The 27266-nt window shown below is 36.6% G+C and overlaps 1 protein-coding gene across 4 annotated transcripts; it reads left to right on the top strand.

Moving 5' to 3' along the window:
- dync1i2b (dynein, cytoplasmic 1, intermediate chain 2b) lies at positions 1-27264 on the top strand. Of its 4 annotated transcripts, none has more exons than XM_079882753.1 (17): positions 1-176; positions 3076-3184; positions 9140-9254; positions 12954-13044; positions 15321-15380; positions 16570-16685; positions 16761-16847; positions 16964-17126; positions 17208-17307; positions 18146-18271; positions 19053-19199; positions 19379-19492; positions 20657-20790; positions 20869-21013; positions 22555-22695; positions 22765-22890; positions 24077-27264. In XM_079882753.1, the coding sequence occupies exons 2-17, from the start codon at positions 3077-3079 to the stop codon at positions 24188-24190; spliced, it is 1887 nt and encodes a 628-aa protein (XP_079738879.1). In that variant the 5' UTR covers positions 1-176; position 3076; the 3' UTR covers positions 24191-27264. The 4 variants fall into 4 exon arrangements, with proteins under 4 accessions (XP_079738879.1, XP_079738881.1, XP_079738878.1 ...); XM_079882752.1 differs by having other exon boundaries at positions 60-176; positions 12903-13044; XM_079882755.1 differs by lacking the exon at positions 15321-15380 and having other exon boundaries at positions 45-176.
- Positions 27265-27266: the final 2 nt, after the last annotated feature.

Genomic DNA, 27266 nt, shown 5'->3' with positions numbered 1-27266 from the left:
ACTTTACGAAACGCCGCATCCGCTCTGTTTGAGAACAGCACCTCACGGCACCCGTAGCCGCATCCCAGATTCAGCGCTGCTGTCACAACAGAGAAAGAGGATAATAAGTTATTAGTCCGCTGACAGAAGAATAATCCTCTTCATACCGACCCCAAGCCGCTAACATTTTACTTCAAGTAAGAATAATGTTTTCTTTATTAATGTAGGCTTTCTGGTGTTATAATGATTTATTGTGTGTTTTAAAGGCGGTGTTTCTGCATTGATTCATGAGGCCGTCTGACGTGTGCGCTTTAACTGTCATTTATGTTATAATAACTTATACAGTCTTACTGAAATTGATTTAAAACAAAGCACAAAATGAATTCCTAATGCATTGTGTTATTAAACATCAATTCAAATAATTTGGGGGGAAAAGAAACATAAATACACAGCTGATGCAACTAGACAAATGATGATGCATTAATGAGCGCGCGCTCGGATCGACAGTCCTGCGCGCGCAGCTTAAATAATTCTGTCAATAAAAGTAATTATGCTTTTAAACGAATGATGTTATGTTAGTTTGCGAGCTTTCACCGGGCCGGTTTGCTGTGCAGCCATATTGACTGACCATCCGGGACTCTTACAGGAGTGTCCCTTGTGCGTGCGTGTGTGTGTGTGTGTGTGTGTGTGTCACTGGGATAAACACACTCTTCTCAGACTACATGTGTAGCCGCAGCGAGTTGTCATTTAGTAAACAAAAATAATAAAGTAAAAAAATTAATATAATGTAGGATTATTATAAGAAGTTTGTTGGTAAATAGGTCTATCTTTGATTAATGTTATTCCATTATACTGAAAACCTGGATGTGTTTCATTCGGTATTGGAAAAACCTATTTTAGTTCCAGTTCAGTTCCTAAATTTAATTTAAAGTCGCAGAGAATTGTAGAATACTATTTTGAGTCAGGTGTAAGGCAGTATAATTAAAACACAACTGGATTTATATAAAGAAATTAATATAACTACTGTAATTAATAATGTCTACTGTTTTATATAACAGAATGAATCTTACACACAAAATTATTCCATAAACATTACATTAGTATCATTTCAAATATCACCTATTAAAAAAACAAAAAAATATATATATTTAAATTGGTCACTATATAAGCATATAGTTTTATTTATATGTAGAATTTTATAATTATATTTATTTGTATTATTTATATATAATATTTGATATATTTGTTATATAAATTGTTGTTGTTGTGTGTGTGTGTGTGTGTGTGTATATATATATATATATATATATATATATATATATAGACAATGTTGAACTTAGTTTAGAGAAATATATTAAACCAGAAAATGTATTTTACATGTCAGAGAATAAATTGTCACAATTAATATTATATTGTTAAAACTTGTGATGGACTTCCTCTAACAAACAGGCATTGTCACTGTTTAACACGAGCACAATAAATCCAGCCAGGATCGATTGAAAAATAAAAAATATTTTTAAATAAAAATGTAAAAATTAAACAAAAACAAAATAATCACTTAAAAACATTTAGTAATTATTGTTTATTATAATGTATTGATTAATACAATAAATAAATAATGAAATATATCAAAGCAAATTACAACATAAATCAAATTAAACTTAAGAGGGTTTTATCAATATATCTTGCAAATAATTTAGGAAGTTTTAAGGCACTTTTTTTTCAGCTGCTTTTGTTCAGTTCAGTAAATTCTTCTTCCTGTCATTCCCCTTCAAATCCCAGATCAAAAACCTGTGGTTTGTGTCCAATTCAAGTTCACACTCATACATCGAAAATTCAGACTTTTGCTCAATTCTGCAACACTAAAGTATTCAAACTGTGTCGCGTTCGTCAGACCCGAGTGAGGCTGTTGATGAGGCGGTGGAGTGGTGTTGGTCATGAGTCCTGCTCATCATGGGTGTGGAGTGGACCAGAATGACCTCAGAGACCTTTTTTGTGTGTTTTTTTTTTATGACCTCAGATGTGCATCTTCTCCTGTCGGCCACCGTATTAACTTCTGTCGGTTGCAATTCGCAATCTCACCACTAGATGCCGCTAAAAACACACAGTGCACCTTTAAACTATAGACTTCAATGACCCCTGTTGACCATAGATGTCAGAGTACCCTAGAAAAACAGATGCAATCATTGACACATGTTGAAGACCTTTCTTAACAAAACAAAACATCTTTCCATATTTCATTTCTGGAAGCCGGGCTAAATGAGCAAGCACTGTTACTGCATTCATATCACATACAGACATTAGAGAATGCTTGGAAAGAACATTTCAGTGATCACACTGGTAACTTCTATAACAAAGTTAAATCTCATAAGCCTAGAGAAGTCATTCAACTCATGTGATATTTAGAAGGAAAAATATTTATTAATATCTTAATTATAATCACTCATTACATATACATCGAAGCAGCAGTTTATTCCAAAATCCACACCCTTCAGTTTTAATGGAAGATGTCTTGAAGTGTTGCCTGTATTATTTTTGTAATTGTTTTATGTCCTAAATAATACCTCTAATAAATCAGATTTACTAACAAAATTGTAGCATCCAAATACACTCACAAGACTTAAAGCCCCCTGTAGTCAATCATTTTATCCCTTAAAACTCATCTTTGATCACCAAAATACATATTTAAGCATTTTTTCCTTGAAAAAAATTCTTCATGCATTAGAATATCTTGAATGTAACTCGACACCCTTGCCTCAGTAATTATACGCTGTTCTATGAATATGCAAATGAGCCCCGCCTCCACTCACTCCATCAGCTCAGAGATCCACTCGTTGACGATCACACGTTGATCTGATTGGTTACAAGGAAGTTTGTGACGTCAGAAACACCAGTGATTTCAAAGCGTGTTTTTGAGACTGTCTTTGGTTCACTGCAGTTTTAAGGAGAAAATACTCAGCAATGGTGTCGACTTATGAATTTACACATGGCTTGTCTTAAAGCATATTAAAAACACCACATAGACATATAAACAACATTAAAAGCTGGATTTTCACCACAGGGGGACTTTAAATGTGTGTGTGTGTCTGTCTGCAGAATGTCTGACAAAAGTGAGCTGAAAGCAGAGTTAGAGAGAAAGAAACAACGCCTGGCCCAGATCAGGGAGGAGAAGAAGAGGAAAGAGGAAGAACGCAAGAAGAAAGAGGTGAGCTGTGGACTAACCTGTAGGGATTTGATGTCTGTGGTTGTTACACTGAAACATGTCTCCCTCTCTCTCTCTCCCTCTCTCTCCCTCTCTCCCTCTCTCCCTCTCTCTCTCTCTCCCTCTCTCCCTCTCTCCCTCTCTCTCCCTCTCTCCCTCTCTCTCTCTCTCCCTCTCTCTCGCTCTCTCTCCCTCTCTCTCTCTCTCTCTGCTTCCGGCGTGAGTGTTGGGTGCGAGTGGACGGTTGTGAGCGTGGGTGGTTTACTCGAGTGGATCTTTTTTTCTTTCTTTTTTCTTGTTGTTTTGTTGTTTGTTTGTTTGTGTTTCTTATTTTTTTTGGTTTTGCCTTTGGGGCCTCGTGCTACCTGTTTTATCAGGGAGACATGACGGCCCAAAGTGCGCAGGGTTTGGGTTCACTCACGCGGCGCCATGCGGTTAAAGTGGCGTCTGCTGCAGGTGTTGAGGAATGTTGCATGGCTGTCGGAGTGGTTGTGGGGCATGAATGTATTGTTTCCGCCTCGAGGATGAACAATGCCATGGTGATTTTCCTCAACAGTATTGAAAAAGCAAACGAATTAGTTGAGCATGGAATTGTGATCAGCGATGAGTTTGTCACTGTGCTTCCCCTCTTACTACCATCAAAAAGGGTGACTTTGTCCAACGTTCCCCCTTTTCTTAGTGATGAAATATTAACTCAGGCGTTGTCTCGTTACGGAAAACTGGTATCCCCAATCAAAAAGATTGCGATCAGTAGTGAATCCCCTCTTTTGAAACACGTTGTTTCTTTTAGGCGTTTCGCATATATGGTAGTTAAAGATGATGCCGAGTTGGAATTTTCACTTAATTTTCGAGTTGAGGGATTTGATTACGTGATTTTTGTTACTACAGCGAAAGCAAAGTGTTTCGGTTGCGGCAAATCAGGACATGTAATTCGGAATTGTCCGGATAAATTAAAGGAAACCGATGCTAATAAAGAAAATAATGTTAATTCCGTTCCCGGTGCGAGTGAGGCAATCGAGGCTGTTTTGTTGAACTGTGAGGCGCCGGGGGTGAGTCGGGCCGAGCCGGAGTCGGTGGTTACGGGGAAGGAACCCCCCGGTGAGGGGCTGGATGCTGCTGGCTTCGCCGAGGCTGGTTCAACTTCGACGCATCGAGAGCACTCAGGTATGACACGCGTTGAAACAACTATTTGCAATGATGGAAAAGTGATTGGGGTACAGTTTTCTGGGAACACGGAAGGCAAACAATCATCTGGTGTTGCAGAGAGTATGACTTTGCAGAGTGTATGTGAGGCGGATTGTGTTGTTACAGAGATGGAAAACAATATGTTCAAAGTACCCCAAAAAAGGAAAAAGCCTGGTCAATTGCAGGATGAAAAAGCTTGCAAAAAAATGGATGTACAAGTTAGTGAGGATCAGGAGACTGAAAGTGATAGCGAGTTGTCTGATTCCAGTGTAGTGCTTTCTCAAAGTGATTTTTCTGGTCGAAGTTACGATAATGAGGATATAAAGATGTTTCTTAGGGCAACAAAAAACAAAAGAGGTGTTTGTGTTCAAGAATATTTCCCTGACATCAAGCAGTTTGTTGAAAAAACGAGAAGCCTAATGGCAGAAGGTTGTTTTACTAATAGAGAAGTGTATCGTTTGAAGAAGATTGTGAGGAATTTAGACAAGGAGTTGTATAATGATGTTTAAAAAATTAAGAGATACCACTTTTAATGACTTGTTGTGTGTTGGAGGGCTGTTCTTCTTTTTTCTGCTTACTTTTGTCATGAGTGAAGTACGCCTGGCTACCTTGAATGTGAACGGTGCCAGAGACATTAGGAAAAGAGCCATGTTGAATGAAGTGATGAAACAGAAGAATCTAGATGTTATCTTACTACAAGAAACACACAGTGATGGTAAAAATGCTGCTGATTGGGCAAGGGAGTTTGAGGGTATTTCGGTACTGAGCCATCATACTTCAACAAGTGCTGGAGTTGCTGTTTTGTTTGCAAAAAGTTTTAGTCCAATTTCATATGTTGTTGATGAAATAATAAAAGGCAGACTTTTAAAAGTAAGAGCTTGTTTCGAAAATAACGTGTTTGTTTTCATCTGTGTTTATGCTCCAACTGCTGCAGTTGAAAGGATGGTTTTTTTAGACACATTATGTTCTATCTTGCAAAGTTGTTCTTCTGAAGAATATTTATTTTTGGGGGGTGATTTTAATTGTACTGAACACGTATTGGACAGAAACCACATTGAACCTCATTTGCCATCCCAAAAACGTCTCATCCACATAATAAAGAAGTATGAATTATGTGATATCTGGAGGCAATTAAATGGAACTGAGAGACAATACACATGGGTTCATACAAGAGATAACGTAGTGTCGCTTGCTAGATTGGATAGAGTTTATGGATTTAAGCATCATCTTAATATTTTTAATAAATGTTCAATTATTCCTATAGGCTTCTCAGATCATGGAATGGTGCAATGCTGTTTTATTTTAAGCTCTCTCAAACATAGAAGTGCTTACTGGCACTTTAATATTTCTCTGTTGAGTGACAATTTTTTTAGGGGCTCTTTTAATTTTTTTTGGGAGGAATACCGAAATACAAAGCACGAATTTCAATCAGTACAACAGTGGTGGGACTTTGGCAAGGTTCAAATTAGGCAGTTCTGTCAGCAGTACACTCACAATGTTACTAGAGAGATGAGAAGATCTTTGGAGAATTTAGAAAATGAAATAAGTGAATGTCAACAGTTAGCGGAATCCACTGGAGATAATCAATATTTAGAAATCGGGTTAAGGAAAAAGGCTCGGTTAGATGATTTGCTGGGGTATAGAATACAAGGGGCACTGGTCCGGTCAAGATTTCAGAGTATAGCCCAAATGGATGCGCCGTCCAAATACTTCTTCAGCCTTGAGAAAAAGAATGGGCAAAGACGTTTAATTCAAGCTTTGCGCTCTGAGAATGGGGAGTTGTTAGTAGAACCTGGTGATATCCGAAGGAGAGCAGTTGGTTTTTATCAGAATCTATACAGAAGTGAGTCTGAGTCGGGGAGCAATGAAGGAAATGCCTTTTTCACTTCCTTACCCCAGATGTCTGAAGAGGGTAATGCAGCCCTTTCAGGTGCGTTGAGCTTGGGAGAGCTGCATAAGGCCCTTCAAGGCATGGAGTCTGGGAGGGCTCCAGGAGTGGATGGTCTCCCAGTTGATTTTTATAAATCATTCTGGACGGAGCTGGGAGTGGATATATTACAGGTACTGAATGACAGCTTGTCTGAAGGTATGATGCCGCTGAGTTGTCGTAGAGCAATAATCACCCTCATACCGAAAAAAGGGGATCTCACTGAAATAAAGAGCTGGCGCCCCGTCTCACTTCTGTGCAGCGATTACAAACTGCTCTCCAAGGCCTTAGCTAATAGACTGGCTGGAGTGTTGGACGAGGTCATCCATCCGGACCAGACCTACTGTGTTCGTGGTAGATCAATGTTTGATAACATTTCACTAATTCGTGATATATTAGAAATTTCAAAATTGTTAAAGTTAGACGTGGGCTTGATTTCTTTGGATCAAGAAAAAGCATTTGATCGAGTCGAACATTCCTATTTGTGGGGGACTTTGAGAGCTTTTGGTTTTTGTCAAGATTTTATAGACAAAGTCAAAGTACTCTATAGTAAAGTTGAGAGTGTACTGAAGATAAATGGCGGCTTATGTGCTCCTTTCCAGGTTCAAAGGGGTATAAGACAAGGGTGCTCCTTATCTGGGATGCTATATTCTTTGGCCATTGAACCATTGTTACAACGAATAAGACAAAAGGTGTGTGGCTTATGTTTATCCAATTGTAAGAATAACATTGTTTTGTCAGCTTATGCTGATGATGTGATGGTTTTAATTAGTGGACAAAATGATATACAAGTTTTACTTAAATTAATTAGAGATTTTATGTTGTTATCCTCCGCTAAAGTCAATTGGACAAAATGTGAGACACTGTTGGTTGGTCAGTGGGTTGATGGCAAACCAAACCTTCCTGATGGGTTAGTTTGGGGTAAAAGAGGGATTAAATATTTAGGTGTTTTTTTGGGTGATGATGTAACTCAACAGAAAAATTGGGAAGGGGTGTGTGAAAAAATTACGGGGCGTCTGGAAAAATGGAAATGGTTGATTCCAAATATGTCTTATAGAGGACGAACTCTTGTTGTAAACAATCTGGTTGCCTCCTCTCTGTGGCACAGGTTGGCTTGTGTGGATCCTCCAAAGCAACTTCTAGCGAAAATTCAAGCTGTTCTTGTGGACTTTTTCTGGGACAAATTACACTGGGTACAACAGAGTGTTTTATACCTGCCCAAGGAAGAAGGAGGACAAGGACTCATGAATTTACAAAGCAGGACCGCTGCGTTTCGGTTGCAGTTTCTACAGAGATTTTTTGATGGTGCGTCTGATGTGAGTTGGAGGGCTGCTGCCTCTGCCATATTGCAAAACTTTGGGGGGTTTGGGTTGGATAAACATATTTTTTTGATGAACCCCTTAAAAATGGACTTTTCAAAGATGCCGTGCTTTTATAAAAACCTTTTTAAAGTGTGGAGTTTGTTTCATATTCAAAAGACTGAAAGTTCATACTCTCTTCATTGGCTGTTAGAGGAACCTTTGATATTTGGAGCACGTCTGGATATAACGAACAAGTGTAATTTACATGGGTTCAGTTCTGCTCTCCAAAAATCCAGGGTTGTCACTTTAGGACAGATGTTGACTTTGGCTGGCTCAAATTTGGAGAATGCAGAGATGGCATCCCAATATTTGGGTATTAGATCTGTTCGCCTTGTTTCTTTGTTTTTGTTTAAACTGAGATCAGCTCTCACAGATGAAGAGAACCAAATGTTAAAAGATTACAACTCTGGGACATATACTCCCAATGCTCAAGACCTTTTTCCCTGTCTAGAGTTTTTACCTAATCTTGATGGGTGTACAGGTGTTTTTTTTAAAGAATTGGCAATCTTTGTGGTTGGATTTATTGTCAACTAAAGGTAATTTGTTGTATAGAGCTTGTGTTATGGCTTTTAATAAGACATATTTTGAAAGAAAGGTTGATACACCATGGCGCTCTTTTTTGGGGCTAGATGAAAATGTAAAACCTGAGTGGAGATCGCTATATAAGCCGCCATTATCAAAGAGGGCAGGGGATTTACAGTGGAGAATCCTTCATGGTATCATTGCTGTAAACTCTTTTATTTCTGTTTTAAATCCAGAAGTTAGTTCAGAATGTCCCTTTTGTTTGCAAAGGGAAACAGTGTTTCATGCGTTTATGCAATGTTCTAGATTACAACTTTTATTTGTGTTATTAAAAGGAATATTTAACTGTTGTAAAGAGATTTTTTCTGAAAAAACTTTTATTCTGGGTTTTAAATATAGTCGGAACAAGAGGTATGCCTGTCAACTTTTGAATTTTGTTTTGGGACAAGCAAAATTGGCAATATATACCAGCAGGAAAAGGAAAATTGAGCAAAAGCCTTGCCAAAGCATCACTGAGGTTTTTTTAATGCTGGTGAAATCAAGGGTGGTGATTGATTTTAAATTTTATAAAAGTATGGATGACTTGTCTAATTTTGAGACGATTTGGTGTTGTAATGGAGCATTGTGTGTTATTTCTGAAGATGAGTTAGTTTTTTCTTTGTAATGTCCCCCTCTTTTGTGAGGCTTGATGGTATCTGTTATTGTGTGTTGGTTTAAGGTGTGTTGATTAGTTTTTTCCTTTCTGTTGTAATAGTTGTGTGAATTATTGTGAATAAAGGTTTTTTCAAAATTCAAATTCTCTCTCTCTCTCTCTCTCTCTCTCTCTCTCTCTCTCTCTCTCTCTCTCTCTCTCTCTCTCTCTCTCTCTCTCTCTCTCTCTCTCTCTCTCTCTCTCTCTCTCTCTCTCTCTCTCTCTCTCTCTCTCTCTCTCTCTCTCTCTCTCTCTCTCTCTCTCTCCTGAAGCTGGATGGCCGGAAGGAGGGAGCGTCTCCTCCGCAGGATGACTCTGATCTGGAGAGGAAGAGGAGGGAGGCAGAGGCTCTGCTGCAGAGCATGGGGATAGTGGATGCTTCCATGGGTATGACACAACAAAGCAGCATGGGAAATTATATTAGGTTTTTGTCACTAGCATGTGGTCACAACAAGCATGCTTTTTATTAGTAATCTACATCTACACGCAATTATATCATGAAGAGATCTGGATCTTTTGTTAGAGCTTGATGCACATTCTGAAACTTTCAGAGCTCAAAACCTTATTTCCAATGAGAAAAGACTATTTATTAAAATAATACAGCAAAAATTTCTTGTTCTACGACTTTTACAACCTTTTTTCTGTCCATCAAACAGATTAACACATTAACACATTAACAGAAACTTGTCCACTTAGTCTATGTGAGACAGTAAGGTGAAAGCAGGACTGATGCTATTATTTCTAATGTATAGATTAGAGCTGCACGATTAATCGTTAAAAGATCGAAAACACCCACACGATCTCATTCTTAGATGTAAGAATATCTAATAAACCTTTGACAAGTTTGATCACAGCGAACATTCAGATCTGTATTCACGCTGCCGCTGACCCAGAGAGAGCAGTAGTCATGTATAGATATGAATCAGCTTCACAAACACGTCTTTTTAACCACGCAGTTTCGTTATTTCTGTGTGACAATCATTCATATTGTCACAGAAGTTTATAATTCAGATGTAGGCTAAACACTGATTACTATGATAGCGATCGAAATAGAGCAAATCCCCTTTTGAAAGTAACACAGTGCGTCAAATTACGATTACATTGTTATGCCACCAGGTGGCGACAAGTGATTGTTAAAAAATGTGTCGTTGAATCATTCATTCAAGAGATTCGTTCAAAAACGCTGATTCATCCTGTAATGAAACGAGTGAAGTGTTTATGAGTGAGTCATTGAATCATTCATTCAAGAGATTCGTTCAAAAACGCTGATTCATCCTGTAATGAAACGAGTGAAGTGTTTATGAGTGAGTCATTGAATCATTCATTCAAGAGATTCGTTCAAAAACGCTGATTCATCCTGTAATGAAACGAGTGAAGTGTTTATGAGTGAGTCATTGAATCATTCATTCAAGAGATTCGTTCAAAAACGCTGATTCATCCTGTAATGAAACGAGTGAAGTGTTTATGAGTGAGTCATTGAATCATTCATTCAAGAGATTCGTTCAAAAACACTGATTCATCCAGTAATGAAACGAGTGAAGTGTTTATGAGTGAGTCATTGAATCATTCATTCAAGAGATTCGTTCAAAACGCTGATTCATCCAGTAATGAAACAAGTGAAGTATTTATGAGTGAGTCATTGAATCATTCATTCAAGAGATTCGTTCAAAAACGCTGATTCATCCTGTAATGAAACGAGTGAAGTATTTATGAGTGAGTCATTGAATCATTCATCCAAGAGATTCGTTCAAAAACGCTGATTCATCCAGTAATGAAACGAGTGAAGTGTTTATGAGTGAGTCATTGAATCATTCATCCAAGAGATTCGTTCAAAAACGCTGATTCATCCAGTAATGAAACGAGTGAAGTGTTTATGAGTGAGTCATTGAATCATTCATTCAAGAGATTCGTTCAAAAACACTGATTCATCCAGTAATGAAACGAGTGAAGTGTTTATGAGTGAGTCATTGAATCATTCATTCAAGAGATTCATTCAAAAATGCTGATTCATCCAGTAATGAAACGAATGAAGTGTTTATGAGTGAGTCATTGAATCATTCATCCAAGAGATTCGTTCAAAAACGCTGATTCATCCAATAATGAAACGAGTGAAGTGTTTATGAGTGAGTCATTGAATCATTCATCCAAGATATTCGTTCAAAAACACTGATTCATCCAGTAATGAAACGAGTGAAGTGTTTATGAGTGAGTCATTGAATCATTCATTCAAGAGATTCATTCAAAAACACTGATTCATCCAGTAATGAAACGAGTGAAGTATTTATGAGTGAGTCATTGAATCATTCATTCAAGATATTTGTTCAAAAACGCTGATTTATCCTGTAATGAAACGAGTGAAGTATTTGAGTGAGTCATTGAATCATTCATCCAAGAGATTCGTTCAAAAACGCTGATTCATCCAGTAATGAAACGAGTGAAGTGTTTATGAGTGAGTCATTGAATCATTCATTCAAGAGATTTGTTCAAAAACACTGATTCATCCAGTAATGAAACGAGTGAAGTGTTTATGAGTGAGTCATTGAATCATTCATTCAAGAGATTCGTTCAAAAACGCTGATTCATCCTGTAATGAAACGAGTGAAATATTTATGAGTGAGTCGAATCATTCATTCAAGAGATTCGTTCAAAAACGCTGATTCATCCAGTAATGAAACGAGTGAAGTGTTTATGAGTGAGTCATTGAATCATTCATTCAAGATATTCGTTCAAAAACGCTGATTCATCCAGTAATGAAACGAGTGAAGTGTTTATGAGTGAGTCATTGAATCATTCATTCAAGAGATTTGTTCAAAAACACTGATTCATCCAGTAATGAAACGAGTGAAGTGTTTATGAGTGAGTCATTGAATCATTCATTCAAGAGATTCGTTCAAAAACACTGATTCATCCAGTAATGAAACGAGTGAAGTATTTATGAGTGAGTCATTGAATCATTCATTCAAGATATTCGTTCAAAAACACTGATTCATCCTGTAATGAAACGAGTGAAGTGTTTATGAGTGAGTCATTGAATCATTCATCCAAGAGATTCGTTCAAAAACGCTGATTCATCCAGTAATGAAACGAGTGAAGTGTTTATGAGTGAGTCGTTGAATCATTCATTCAAGAGATTCGTTCAAAAACACTGATTCATCCAGTAATGAAACGAGTGAAGTATTTATGAGTGAGTCATTGAATCATTCATTCAAGATATTCGTTCAAAAACGCTGATTCATCCAGTAATGAAACGAGTGAAGTATTTATGAGTGAGTCATTGAATCATTCATCCAAGAGATTTGTTCAAAAACGCTGATTCATCCAGTAATGAAACGAGTGAAGTGTTTATGAGTGAGTCATTGAATCATTCATCCAAGAGATTCGTTCAAAAACGCTGATTCATCCAGTAATGAAACGAGTGAAGTATTTATGAGTGAGTCATTGAATCATTCATCCAAGAGATTCGTTCAAAAACACTGATTCATCCAGTAATGAAACGAGTGAAGTGTTTATGAGTGAGTCATTGAATCATTCATTCAATAAAGATAATTAATTCAGATTCATTAAACATTTTAAATAGACTGCAGCAATTAACATTGGTCAGAATCTCTAGGATATGTTATTTTGTTTAGTTTTCTGTTCAGAATAGAGGGAGAATCGTGATTTATGACCTGTTTAAATGAGCCTAAGCTGGTTTTGCTGGTTTTGCCTGACCAGCTGACAAGAACCCAAAACCTTCATAATTATGTTATCCATTTCCTCTGGTTTTATCGTTCATTGTTCTTTCTTTCTTTCTTTCTTAACATAATAGTTTGGTTTGGTTTGGAATGAGGATCCTGCATGAATATTAACCACTGCACTTTTTGTCTTCTCTTTTTTTTGTGTGACTCAATCCTCTTTGATTTCGTGTTTCTTGCACCATCCTCTTGCTTTTTGTTGCTTACCTACTTTTTTATTCATCCTTTTTTACTTGGATGTTTTATGCTCTTTTTTAATTCCCAACACCCCCCTTCACCCCGCTTATGCTTGTGTGTGTAGTGCAACCTCTGCGTGTGGTAACAGAGGATACGTGTCTGTTTCACTATTTAGTCCCCCCTCCCATGTCCCCCTCTGCCAAATCAGTGGGCACACCCAGCGAAACGGGCAGCCAGGACTCGGGAGACGGTGGCACAGGGCCGAGGTGAGACACACACACACACGTGTACATGATACAGAACAGGTGGAGGGAATGACCAAGACCTTACGTCACAGGAAATGTGTATACACTACCATTCAAAAGTTTGGGGTATAAGTAAGTAAGGTTTAAAAAAAAAAAAGGATAAACAGACATTTATAATGTTTCACTTTCAAATAAATGCTGTTCTTTTGAACTTTCTATACATCAAAGAATCCTGGAAAAAATGATCACGCTGAACGCTGTGAGTGTGTGTTAGAGATCAGGAATGGGGAGAGAACATTGTGCTTGGTACATTTTTCATCTTCAAACCAAACTTGGATCTTCATCTGACAAAGTTTAAATCCCGTCTGGCTAGAGCTCTTCCTATAATGTTCACGCATTAGTTCAGTAGACGGAGAGTAGACGGTCTTTTGTGGCTGTTTGAACACATTCGACCACATGAGCGTTTACACTATGAAAGCAATCCAGTCTAATGTGTTTTCGACTCCCTCTGGAAGTGTGTGGAAGTGGACAAGCTCAAAACGTTTTAGACCGTGTTTACACCTGTATTTAGCGTCGTTCACTTGTGATCCGATCGACCAAAACACATCTAAACACCAGCTGTAAACAGAACCTTAGTGTTCCAGTTTGTGTAATGCTCTATCTCAAGATATCCGTCAAGCATTCTCCCTTCTTTCTTTCAGAAACCTCTTAAACACATTTTTTCTCTGAATATTACTCTTCAGCTCTTGGTCTGTGAACTGTACTTTGTTATGGATGTTTGTATATGTTTGTATTTTGTCTGTATTTCTCTAACCTAAATTTGTAAAGCAACCTAGGGCTTTGGAAAGGTGCTGTAAAAATTTAAATTATTATTATTGTTACTACAATATTACAGTTTTACTGTATTTTTGATCAAATACATGCAGACTTGAGCATAAGAGACTTTCAAAAACATTAAAAAAATCTTACCAACCCCAAACTTCTGAAAGATAGTGTAGTTCATTTTGCTTAAAATTCTATTAAAATATGGTTTTATATATATATATATATATATATATATATAATATAATATAATTTAATACATAATTAATACATTGTATTAATACATTATGTATATTAAACAACCATGTGATTGCCTGTTTTTGGTTAATGAAGGGTATTAAGTAACTTACAAATTCTTCATCCTGTTTTTTTTAATTCATGACACAAATAATGGAAAAAAACAGCTTCACATGATATCATTTCATTATTTTAATTTGTTGCCTGGAAAGCATCTACAACTGAACTTTTCTTCACACTCTGTATTTCACATTCCTCCATGTTTCACTGTAAATATGTTTTCATCATTGTCTTAACATCTTTTCATCTATTTTCCTCATTCTTTTAATTTGACACAATATTTTCTGTCATTTCTATTTTATGTTTTGATTTTTCCGAGATTCAACATAATTTTATTTAACAGTTAAAAAAAAAGAGTTAAAAGAGTGTTATAAAAAGTGCTATATATATCAAATAAATTTTATATATCAAAATATCTACATCACATATCATATATATATATTAGGGCTGTCAAAAAATTAATCGCGATTAATCGCATCCAAAATAAAAGTTTGTGTTTGCATAATATATGTGTGTGTACTGTGTATAATTATTTTGTATATATAAATACACAGAAATATTTGCATACATATACTGTATATATTTATATATAATTTATATTATATATAAATATAATTTTTTTATATATAAATTATACAAAAATCAAAATTTTTCTTAAATATATACAACATGCATGTGTGTGTATTTATATATACAAAATAATTATACACCATACACACACATATATTATGTAAACACAAACTTTTATTTTGGATGCGATTAATCGCGATTAATCTTTTCACAGCCCTAATATATATATATATTTACTTCACATATACAGTAACAGTACATTCAGAAAGTAGAATCTTTTTTTTTCCACATTTTAAAAGCTGAAGAAAAAATATAATTTAAAGCATTTTTGTATTTTTGCAAGTCCACAGCACAACAAAAGAAAATGAAAATGTGCAGCAAAAACAGTCGACACATTTCAACCGTCTTACATCATAACACACCCTGCCTCCATAAACACTTCATAAAGCCATGCATATAAACAATATATGTAAAGTACTTTGGGGTTTGATTTCTATTGTCTGTATTGCGTTGTGTACTATGTGGAAGTCATCTGCATGCACATGTATACGTGTGTAACAGCGAGAGACTCTGCCTTGTAACCGTGTGCATGCATGTGTCTCTAACAGGACTCTTCATTGGGACTCTGACCCCTCTACTCTACTGCTCCATTCAGACTCTCAGCTCGGGTACTGCTGTCTCGCTCTCATTAATATCACTCCTGCTGCGCTCTCTCTGCTTTATTACCCGCCTCTCCTTCATTTATCCTTCTTTCACATGTGTCCTCTCACTCCTGCTGCCTTTTTTTTTTTTTTTTTCATGGACAGTCATGATGAACCAAATAGTGAATTGTGTGAATACACTGTGACTCCCCTAGCATAGCTAGCTTAATTATGTTTAACTACCTTAAAGGTCATTTCTGATTTTTTTTTTTTAACATGTTTGAATTAGTCTCGCCCCGCTTAAGTCCAGGTAGAGTGACCCATGATTTATCAATATACAATCTTATTTCCTGTCGGAAAGCATTCAGACCAACATGAAATGTACCTTATGTAACATTGAATTAAACTACATGTAGTTTAGTATGTACTTTCTAAGACGCTCAAACTGTTGTACTGACTTTGTGGACACATTATCACCCCTCAGCAGATGGACTTTCTAGTTTGTTTATTTTTAAATTCAGTAATTTTTTATTGTTTATTATTTATTAATTATTTGCGGTTTTTAATTTAAGTATTTATTTCATTTATTTTAAATTTAATAATTCTTTTAATTAATTTTTTGTTCATTTATTTATTTTTCCCATTTATTTATTCATGTAAAATGTATATAATAATTTAGTTTTAGAATCAGTTATTTATTTATTTATTTATTTATCTATCTATTATGATTTAATTAATTATTTGTTGATTTTAATTTAATCAATTATTTATTTTTAATTGATTTATTTTGATTTATGTATTTTTTATTAATTAATTTATTGTTTATTTCTTTGTTTTTAAACTAAGCTATTTAATTGTTTGTTTATTTATTATTAATTAATTTTTGTTTTTAATTTAATTATTTCTTTATTTTTATTAATTTATTGTTCATTTATTTATTTTCCCCATTTATTTACTTTCCCTATATAATTATTTATTTTTAGATTCAGTCATTTTAATTAACTTATTTATTATTAAGTAGTGATTTGTTGTTTTTAGTTTAATGATTTATTTTAATTTAATTGTATTTATTTATTTTGACTTTATTTATTGTTTTTAAATGTCATTATTATTTAATCATTTTAATTGAATTTAATTTAATATTTTATTACAGATATTTTTATGTGTATCCCACAGCATTTTTCCATCTCAACATATGTGTCTGTATTTTCTGCAGACGTGGCCCGCTGAAGTTGGGCATGTCAAAGGTCACGCAGGTGGACTTCCCGCCCAAAGAGATGGTGTCATACTCAAAAGAGACCCAGACGCCCACACAAACTCATCACAAAAATGGTAAGTCACACACACACACACGCTGCTTTTCTGTAAAGCAGTAATGAGACTAAACTCTTTCTCTGCTGTCCGTAGATGAGGAAGAGGAGGAAGATTTGGGCGTGACGCAGCCTGTTCTAGAGCTTCAAGAGGAGAAAGACCCTCAAAAAGAGGAAGAAGAAGGTAGCGCTCTAAAACACGGCAATAAGAGAAATCATACAATTCATTTTACATCGTTCCATAAGATGTGAATTCAGCTTTAAATGATTATTAATGGAGGACACTTTTTCTGTGTGTAGCGCTGCCTCATGAGCTGACGGAGGAAGAGAAACAGCAGATTCTTCACTCGTCGGAGTTCGTGACTTTCTTTGACCACAGCTCTCGGATCATGGAGCGCGCGCTCTCTGAGCAGGTGGATGTGTTTTTCGACTACAGCGGGCGAGACCTTCAGGATAAAGAGGGGTGAGGAGAGTGTTCGCTGATCTGGTATCAGATGTGGAACGGCTCTGGTGTGTGTGAGACGTGTGACTGTGTTTGTTTCAGGGAGTTGCAGGCCGGGGCCAAACTCTACCTGAACAGACAGTTTGCGGACGAACGCTGGTCTAAACACAGAGTCGTCACGTGTCTCGACTGGTCACCACAGGTACGTGATCATGCAACTCAGTCCAAACTTTTGACTGAAAGTGTGTATTTAGTTAAAGGGATGGTTCGGAGTAAAATCAACCTAGGGTCCTTTGCACCATGACCTCGAGCCAAACACCCCCCAGAAGCCTTTTTTCCCCTTGGTTGAACATTTTTAAAGTTAGAGCTTATTTAGAGATATCAGCCGGATGGCTTAGTGCAGGCGCTAATGGATCCAAGGTTGTCCAAAGCCCTTAAAAGTCCTGGCAGAAAGCGATGCATAAGGATGTAGTGTAACAACGAATTATAATTTTTTCCCAAAGTGTTGACTAATAATTGTTATAAACTGGTACTATCAACAAAATATTAGTGCATTCCTGGAAATGGGCGTCGTTACACTACATCCTTATGCATCGCTTTCTGCCAGGACTTTTACATGCTTTTCCCAAATCACGGAAGTGACCTCGACGTCCAGGTTAGCGGAAGCATGAGCCGTCAGGCAAGTGTTATTTAAACAAACTCCTGATGTACTTACAAACTTTCCAATGCCTCGTTTTATGAGTACAGAACCTATTTGTACTACTGTAGAAGTTTGGTACCATTCTGGGCATTATTAGTGGGGTAATTTACCAGATACAACCTTGGATCCATTAGCGCCTGCACTAAACCATTTGGCTGATATCTCTAAATAAGCTCTAACTTTAATAATGTTCAACCAAGGGAAAAAGGCTTCTGGGGGGTGTTTGGCTCGAGGTCATGGTGCAAAGGACCCTAGGTTGATTTTACTCCGAACCATCCCTTTAAATACTATCTTTTCAGTGTAGTTCCCCTCACTGTTCCTGTTTTCCCCTTCCCATCAGTACCCTGAGCTGCTGTTGGCATCATATTGTAGTAATGAGGACGCGCCACATGAGCCGGACGGCGTGGCTCTCGTCTGGAACATGAAATATAAGAAAACCACACCGGAATATGTCTTCCACTGCCAGGTGACCATCTCAATGCATATCTCTGTGCATTAAAAATAAATAAATAATATTTTGGCTAACACTTTATTTTACAGTGTCCTCGTTACATGTAGTTACTATAGTAATAACATTAAATTATCCGTGATTACATGCAACTAACCTTAACCCTATTGTAGTAAGTACATGTAGTTAATTGTTATTACTCAGTACTTAAATATATAATTACACTGTAACACAGACATCTTAAAATTGTAAAAGTGTAACCTAATTTTGTCTTGGTTTTATTATGATCTCGTCTTAAGATCACACATTATTCATCTCATGGAAATTAAGAAGATTGTGGATTCAACAGAAAAAAAGTTTGAGATTGATTTATTGAAATATTTTTTTATTAAAATAAATAATTACATAAAAAATGATTTTAATTCATTATTTTTTAGTTTCATTTCATTTTAGTTTTGGAGAATGGATGGATTATTAAAATGAATTAAAATAAATAAATAAATACATACATACATTCATAAACAAATCACACAGTAAACCTAGTAATTCTTAAAAATGAATCTGCTGAGATGTTATAATATGCCCAGTCAGTGTGTGAATTACAGGTTTATGGAAGGCTTGAACCTGTTTAAGATATCAAAGTACATAATGAACTAAATGTATTGTTAATAACAACAATTGTTTAGTCTTATTATTTTATTAAATATTATATATTACGGTACATACATTTATACAATATTATATTATTATGTTGAGGTTCAAAGGTCACGTGGCTCACGGAGTATGTGTGTTTGTTCAGTCTGCAGTGATGTCGGCAGCGTTTGCACAGTTTCATCCGAATCTGGTGGTTGGAGGCACGTACTCGGGTCAGATCGTGCTGTGGGACAACCGGAGTAACAAACGCACCCCTGTGCAGAGGACGCCGCTCTCAGCCTCAGCTCACACGGTACACGAGCACAAACACCCCTGCAGTGCATCATCTTCATCCACACTGTTCTGGTGGATCATCTCTCTCTCTCTCTCTCTCTCTCTCTCCTCTCTCTCTCTCTCTCTCTCTCTCTCTCTCTCTCTCTCTCTCTCTCTCTCTCTCTCTCTCTCTCTCACCCTCTCTCTCTCTCTCTCCAGCACCCGGTGTACTGTGTGAATGTGGTGGGGACTCAGAACGCTCACAATCTCATCAGCATCTCCACGGATGGGAAGATGTGCTCCTGGAGTCTGGACATGCTGTCTACACCACAGGTGAAACACACACACACACACACACACATTCTTGTACATCTATCTTTATGAGGACATTCATTGACACAATGCAATCTCTAGCCGCTTACCCTAACCTTACCCATCACAACTAAGTGCCTAACCCGACCCCTGACCCTAACCGACCCTTAACCTCATTATAACCTTATCCCTAAAACCAAGTCTCGACCCTCAAACAGGCCTTTAAAGGGGTCTCAGAAAGTGAGGACCGGACAAAATGTCCTCACTTTACTCTCTTTGTCCTCACTCCAATGGTCTAAAACTCAAACTGGTCCTCACAAAGCTCTTTGTCCTCACTCCAATGGTCTAAAACTCAAACTGGTCCTCACAAAGATAGTTGTACAAGTACACACACACACACACACACACACACACACACACACACACACACACACACACACACACACACACACACACACACACACACACACACACACACACACACACACACACACACACACAGCCCTTCAAGGGCTCAGTGATATTTGTTTTTGTTAAGATATTAATACTTTTATTCAGCAAGGACACATTACATTTGTCAAAAGACATATGTGATGTTATAAAATCAAAACTGAAAAACAAAACAAATCACAGCTTTCACAAAAATATGAAGCAGCACAACTGTTTTCAACACTGATAATAATCATAAATGTTTCTTGAGCATCAAATCATCATATTAGAATGATTTCTGAAGGATCATGTGACACTGAAGACTGGAGTAATGATGCTGAAAATTCAGCTTTGATCACAGGAATAAATTACATTTTACTATATATTCACATAGAAAACAGCTGTTTTAAATTGTAATAATTTTTCACAACATTACTGTTTTTACTGTATTTTTGATCAAATAAATGCAACCGTGGTGAGCAGAAGAGACTTCTTTCAAAAAATCTTACCGACCCCAAGCTTTTTTCTCGGGGAATGCATAAACTGGTATTTGAATGCAATGTAAGTCGCTTTGGATAAAAGCGTCTGCCAAGAGCATTAATATAAAAATTCTATGAATCCTAAAAACATCGACAAAAAAGGCTTTGTAGGAAACTCACTAGGGTTTGAAACAGCGCCAGTTGCTCTCTTTCATCCAGATACACAAGAGTCAAACTCACACCTGCTGTGTGTGTGTGTGTGTGTGTGTGTATGTAGGACAGTCTGGAGCTCGTGTTCAAACAGTCCAAGTCAGTTGCCGTGACCTCCATGTCATTTCCTCTGGGTGATGTCAATAACTTTGTTGTGGGCAGTGAGGACGGGTCCATCTACACCTCCTGTAGACATGGCAGGTAATAGTGTGAGCCAGCACTGTGTGTGTCAGTTTCACATCCGCACAAGTCTTTGATTTCTGTGTGTGTGTGTTGTAGTAAAGCGGGCATCAGTGAGATGTTTGAGGGCCATCATGGACCAATCACAGGGCTCGACTGCCACACGGCGTCAGGACCGGTCGACTTCTCTCACCTGTTCGTCACTTCCTCTTTTGACTGGACCGTCAAACTCTGGAGCACCAAGGTGATAATACACTACATCTACACTGCTGAAGTGGAAACTCAGATCTGATGGAGGATTTATTTAGTATCATTTATATATTATTAAAGTTTTGTTATATGCTTTTGTCATTTTCACTTTTATCTTTTAATTCTGTTTGGCTTGATTCTATTAGCATTTTTATTCAAATAGAGTTTTATCAATTTTAGTTCTTCAAATTATTCTATTTCGGTTTGTTATTTTCTTTTAAGGTTTTTAAGTTTTCATCAATTTGAGCTTTATTTAAATTAAAGGTGGGATCAGTAGTTTTTGAAAAACACTTTTGGCCAATGTTAATATTTGAAATCACCAAATCAAACACGCCCCTACCCCAAAATGATCTCGCCCCTAATTTGATAGCTCCGCCCCACACTTCCGTACGCGATCGTAACCCAGGCAACGACTACGGCAGAATCCGCTGTACCTGCCGGCCTGTGTGTTACTATGGTAATCCATGTCGAATGCATTTAGTAGCAATGTGTGTTTTAACGCGTCAATGGTTCAGCTCCGTTTCACATTCACCCATCCCAAAAACACAAAGTTATCATGATCAACTCGATAGCACGAGCATGACAATCATAGTAACGAATATATTACAACTAAAACAAGATTAGGGGGTTATATCAATCACTAAATGAGGAACCAAAGGAAACAAAGATTAGGAGTGTATTATCTTACTTTTCAGACACACTTTGGGAGGTTTTAAACGCGGCAGGCTTATGTGTGTCTTTTTCATAGCTTAATCGAACGACAATAATAATTCACTAGCATATTCAAGCAATGGCCAGCATATATTAGTTCTGTTCACAAAGCTAAACGATGTTACTCGCCTATCGAGAAGAAATAAAGCAAACTCGGCGTCCGATGTTAGACCTTCCCGCTCCTTGAGTTCTCTCCAGCGCTGGGATTTTAAGTTCAGCAGACATTTTCCTCTTTTGTTTTTTATCTGCCATCTCTCTTTCTGTAATTGTTCGGCTAATGTCTGTGCTGTGTGCTCCTCCCCATCATCAGTAGACACGCCCCTTACTGCTGATTGGTTACAAGTGTGTTTTGGTAGTCGGGTCTGACACAGTTTTCAAAAGTGTTTTTAAAAAAACTACTGATCCCACCTTTAATGAAAACAATGTTTTATAGTTTTAGTTTACAGTAACAAAACAGTTCGTGTCTCTCCTGACAGAACAATAAACTTTTTGTTTTTTACTTTAACTAAACTTATTTTATTTAAGTTCAACAAAAAAGATTGTGTCAACACTTGAGAAATGTTATTGATAAATGGCATTCCCATCAGCTATATCGGTATCCTGGGATATGTTTGAGACTGTCCTGATAAATCAATAAGCTTTGATTCATTTTTAATTTGAGTTTTAGTCATTTTAGTACTTCAACTTACTTTATATCAGTGTTTTAATTTCTAGTCTAATATTTATATTTGATTTTAGCTTTATTTAAATGCGCAAAAACAATTTTTACTAGTTTTGTTTTAGTGACCAGTAGCAACACTGCTCTGTTTGTGTCTCTCCTGACAGAACAATAAGCCTTTGTACTCTTTTGAGGACAACTCCGACTACGTGTATGATGTCATGTGGTCACCCACACACCCGGCTCTGTTTGCTTGCGTGGACGGGGTCGGACGTTTGGACCTGTGGAACCTTAACAATGAAACTGAGGTACACAAATCTCACAGAAATATAATGTGAACAGATCCCCAGATCTTGAATGAATGTGTGCTGCCTCAGGTCCCCACAGCGAGCGTAATGGTGGAAGGAAACCCCGCGCTGAACCGCGTGCGCTGGGCTCACTCGGGACGAGAGGTGGCCGTCGGCGACTCTGAGGGACAGGTGCACATTTACGATGTTGGAGAGGTGAGGACGACCAATTGCCAAATATACTGTAGTTTGTATGGAAGCTTGTATCCACCACGGAATTAAAAAGGTTTTTTCGACATTTATCTCGCTTTTTTATATATAAATATAAATTAAATTGACTGTATTTACGTGAATACTCCATACTCTGTTATGTTTTAAGTGAATGTGAACATTTGAGAAAGAAAACGCATGTGTAACAGTTTAATGGATCTGTGCATCAGGTCTTAAAGTGACAGCAGCCTAATATTCCTGCTGCCAAATTATGAGATAATATTAAAAAATATCTATATGGCAGTTCTTCCAGTGAAAATGCTGAGTGACTAGTAACTTTTGTCTGCTGACTTTTTCCCCCACAATTGCAAGTTTATATCTCACAATTGTGAGAAAAAAAGTCTGAATTTCCAGATGACTTTTTTCTCACAATTGCGAGTTTATATCTTAAACAAAACATCAGAATTGCAAGATATAAACTCGTAATTGAGATAAAAAAATGAATTGCAAGTTTATTCTTGCAATTCCGACTTTATTTCTTGCATTTGTGACTTTATATACAGCAAATCTGACTTTGTTCCCATAACTGTGGGATAAAAACTTGCAATTGCGAGTTAAAAAGTCAGAATTGTAAGATGAAATGGTCAGCTGACTTTTTTTCACAATTGCGAGTTTACATCTTAGAAAATAAATCAGAATTGCAAGATATCAACTCGTAATTGAGAGAAAAATGAATTGCAAGTTTATTCTTGCAATTCTGACTTTATTTCTTGCATTTGCGACTTTATATACAGCAAATCTGACTTTGTTCCCATAATTGTGGGATAAAAACTTGCAATTGCGAGTTAAAAAGTCAGAATTGTAAGATGAAATGGTCAGCTGACTTTTTTTCACAATTCCAAGTTTACGTCTTAGAAAATAAATCAGAATTGCAAGATATAAACTCGTAATCGAGGGAAAAAAAATATTTGCAAGTTTATTCTTGCAATTCTGACTTTATTTCTTGCATTTGTGACTTTATTTCTCAGATTCTGACTTTATATATCGCAATTTTTCCAATAATTGTGGATATAAAATTGCAAATTCTGAGGGGGCAAAAGGCAATTACTTTTTAAAAATGTTTTATTCCCTGGTGGAAACAAGCTTCCATACGGTTGTCATTGAAACTCATCTGGTGTTTTTTTGTCTGCAGCAAATTGCAGTGCCCCGGCAGGACGAGTGGACCCGGTTTGTGCGCACGCTCGCAGAGATCAACGAGACCCGGGAGGATGTGGAGGAACTGGCTGCTCAACGATTGGCTGCATGATCACCACGGCAACCCCTGCTGACCAATGACGGTTCCCCCGCATTTGCATATCTTCACCCTCTCTGAAGTTATTGTAGTGTTACTGGATGACAATCTAGGGCTTTTTAATTCTAAATGGATTATTTCAGAAAGCAAGACTTACCTTTTAACAAATTAAGCACTTAGTGTTGCTAAGTAATATTCGTAGTGGGATGGGATGGTAAAGTTGGTTAGCGTAGATCTTACCAGGTGTGAATTATAATGTTTTTATATATTTATCAGATTAGAGGCTGATTTGTAGGAAAGGGATGATTCATTGCTGGACAGCAGCATTAGCACTACGAATATGCAAACTATTGCACAGCATCTTTATAACGATTTAAGACACTGACGTAACCTAGAGGAACTGCAGAAAAATGGGTTTTTAAGAGGTGGAATATTTTTAACGTTCCCTTCTGGACAAACTTTCACATTATTGGAATATTTATAGCTTTTTAACAAATGCGTTTTGTTTTTAGCTCATAAAGACTGAACATGTATGTTTGTAATAACTCAAATCGCACACACTTTCCAACATGTATCTCAGTTCTTACTTCTGAATGCCTTAAAGCGAACCTTAGAACACACATGAACACACACCTATCCACAATCTTCCATCACACAGCATTATATCCTTCTGGTGCTTGTTCATCCTGGCACTTATGACTGAAAAACTTTTTTTGCCTTTGCAAAAAGTGTAAAAAATGCTCAGTGTTTTGTCATTTTTAAAGGGGCTGTGGTGACTTATACACAGTGTTATTATTTTGCCATTTATTTTACTAATATATTTTAAGCCAAGTAATTAATAACGGCTTGTCCATCCTGTAATACAATTTAACGCTTTATTTGTAGTTTCAAATTCGCGACCTCCCGGCTCACAGCGTGAGTGCTCTTACAGAAATTTTAAATGTATAAATCTTTTCATTTTCTATGGATTTTTTGTAGTATTTATCTAATTTATGTATTTTTCTTGACATTGTGTAAGCAACATTAATTAGTGTAACTGACAAGACCTGAAAAGAGTTTCCCTTTTACCTTCACATAAATGTTTAGCTTAAAATCTTGCTGTTAGAAAAAAAAACATTGGCAATTTGCAATTAAAGGACGTGAATTGAACCTTGACTTTAGGCCAATTAAAGAGTTCAGAGCATCTAAAATGAAACTGTACTAAAAATCCCAAACCTGCCTTAATTCCGACACATTCTGAACCAAAGCTATTCTGTTTATGTCTGTTTCCTTTGTGTTGTTTTTCTGTTTTATGACTGGTGAAATGAAGGAAGCTCTAGATATTTACCTCTGTATCTGACGTCTCATTACAGTCATCAGGATTCCCACAGTCATGGAAAACACAGACAAATCAGGGAATTTAAAAAATTGGATCTTGGTCCAGAAAATTTGTGTAAATAAAATCTTGCAAAGAAGTCCTGGAAATTTCTATAGCTTTGGATTTCACGATTATGAGCTTATGGCTGTCGATTAACTCTTTTACATTGTCGAGTTTTTCCGGCTCCGGCAACCCATGTTTTGAGTGTTAAATAGCACAGAATCTCAGTTTCGAAACCATTGAAGCAGCGGCAGAAACAAGCGATAGAAGCACTGCTTACACACGTGAACTAACGCAATCATAAAACAGCATATACATTTAAAACTGCATAACGTTACGATGTTTTAAACATCGTTCTGGATCCGATCCAAGCGTAGTCTTTGACAAAAACTGGACTTTCTCAGCTTTTTTGTTCAAAATTTTGCTTTAATGAAACTTACCCATATTCAAATGTTAATAAAAAAAAGAATGCATGAAACTAGAATAAAATTGTTTTTGTTTGTTTGTTTAACAGCAGAGGCTCTGTTCTTTCTTTTGATAGTTTGTATGTTCAGATATTCATACAAAATATTCTGGGGGTCATGAAAATCTCGTGAAAATGATGAAAGATGCTGCCGCTGGCTGACAACTTAAAAAAATAAAATAACACTGTCAGGAAAGAGTTTTGTGTTGATACCCATAGTTTATTCACAATTACCTTGAAACATAAAATGCATTTTAGGCTTGGCCAAAAAAATGTTTGGATTTAAATAGTCAAATGTTTAAGAGTCTATGACTGGATCATTATTGCAGTGATTATTATGTTTCTAGCATGTTAGTGTTTGGCAACAGTTCTTCTAACCTTAACTGATGAAGTGTGTAGCTTTTCATTTCTTAGACAAACATCAAGGAAGACATATCATGGCCATATTCCAGGATGACAATGCAATGCACCTCTTGATGGAAATAACATCATCACAACATTTATTTCCATCACGTGGTGCATCAGTATTTGCTCAAGATCTTGTAATGTCAATGCAAGAGTCCAGCACTCTGTAAAGTCTCCTCCAGCACATCCCAAAGACTTTCAATGAGTTTAAGAAGAGAGGAACATCAATTAATGTGTGAAAATGATTCTTCATGTTTCCTGCCAACCATTCTTTCACAATCTGATCCTGATGAATCTTGACATTGTCATCCTGGAATATGGCCATGATGTGTCTTCTTACATGGTTGTCTAAGAAATGAAAAACTACACACTCCATCAATTAGGGTTAGAAGAACTGTTGCCAAACACTAACATGCTAGAAACATAATAATCACTGCAATAATGATCCAGTCATAGACTCTTAAGCATTTGACTATCCAAACAGCGACTCTTTTTGGCTGGGCAGTGTGTATTTGCTTCAAATTACCTTATTTGAATGGGAATATAATTGGACTTTCAAGCGCACAATGATCACTGTCACCTCTAATAATCAATTATATCACATAATCGTATTTCCACAGCTAGAAATTGCACTTTGTGCTTGCAATTTCTATAAATTTTTTTTTTTTTTTTAGAAACATCCAGTAATCATGAATAGAAACGTAACTGACGATCCATTTATCAAAATGTGTGGGAACCCTGATTTACCGGATGACTGAATGATGCCCTGTGCTCTTGCATGATTGCAACAATTTCACTAATTCACTTTATCCAACCTCTTTTGTAACTTGCTGTAATAAATCAAATAAAACCTTCACAAACTAGAA

This window comes from Squalius cephalus, assembly GCF_949319135.1.
Source record: "Squalius cephalus genome assembly, chromosome: 10".
Taxonomy (NCBI): Eukaryota; Metazoa; Chordata; class Actinopteri; order Cypriniformes; family Leuciscidae; genus Squalius; species Squalius cephalus.
The sequence above is the reverse complement of the archived record's forward strand: the minus strand, read 5'-3'. Positions and strand labels throughout refer to the sequence as shown.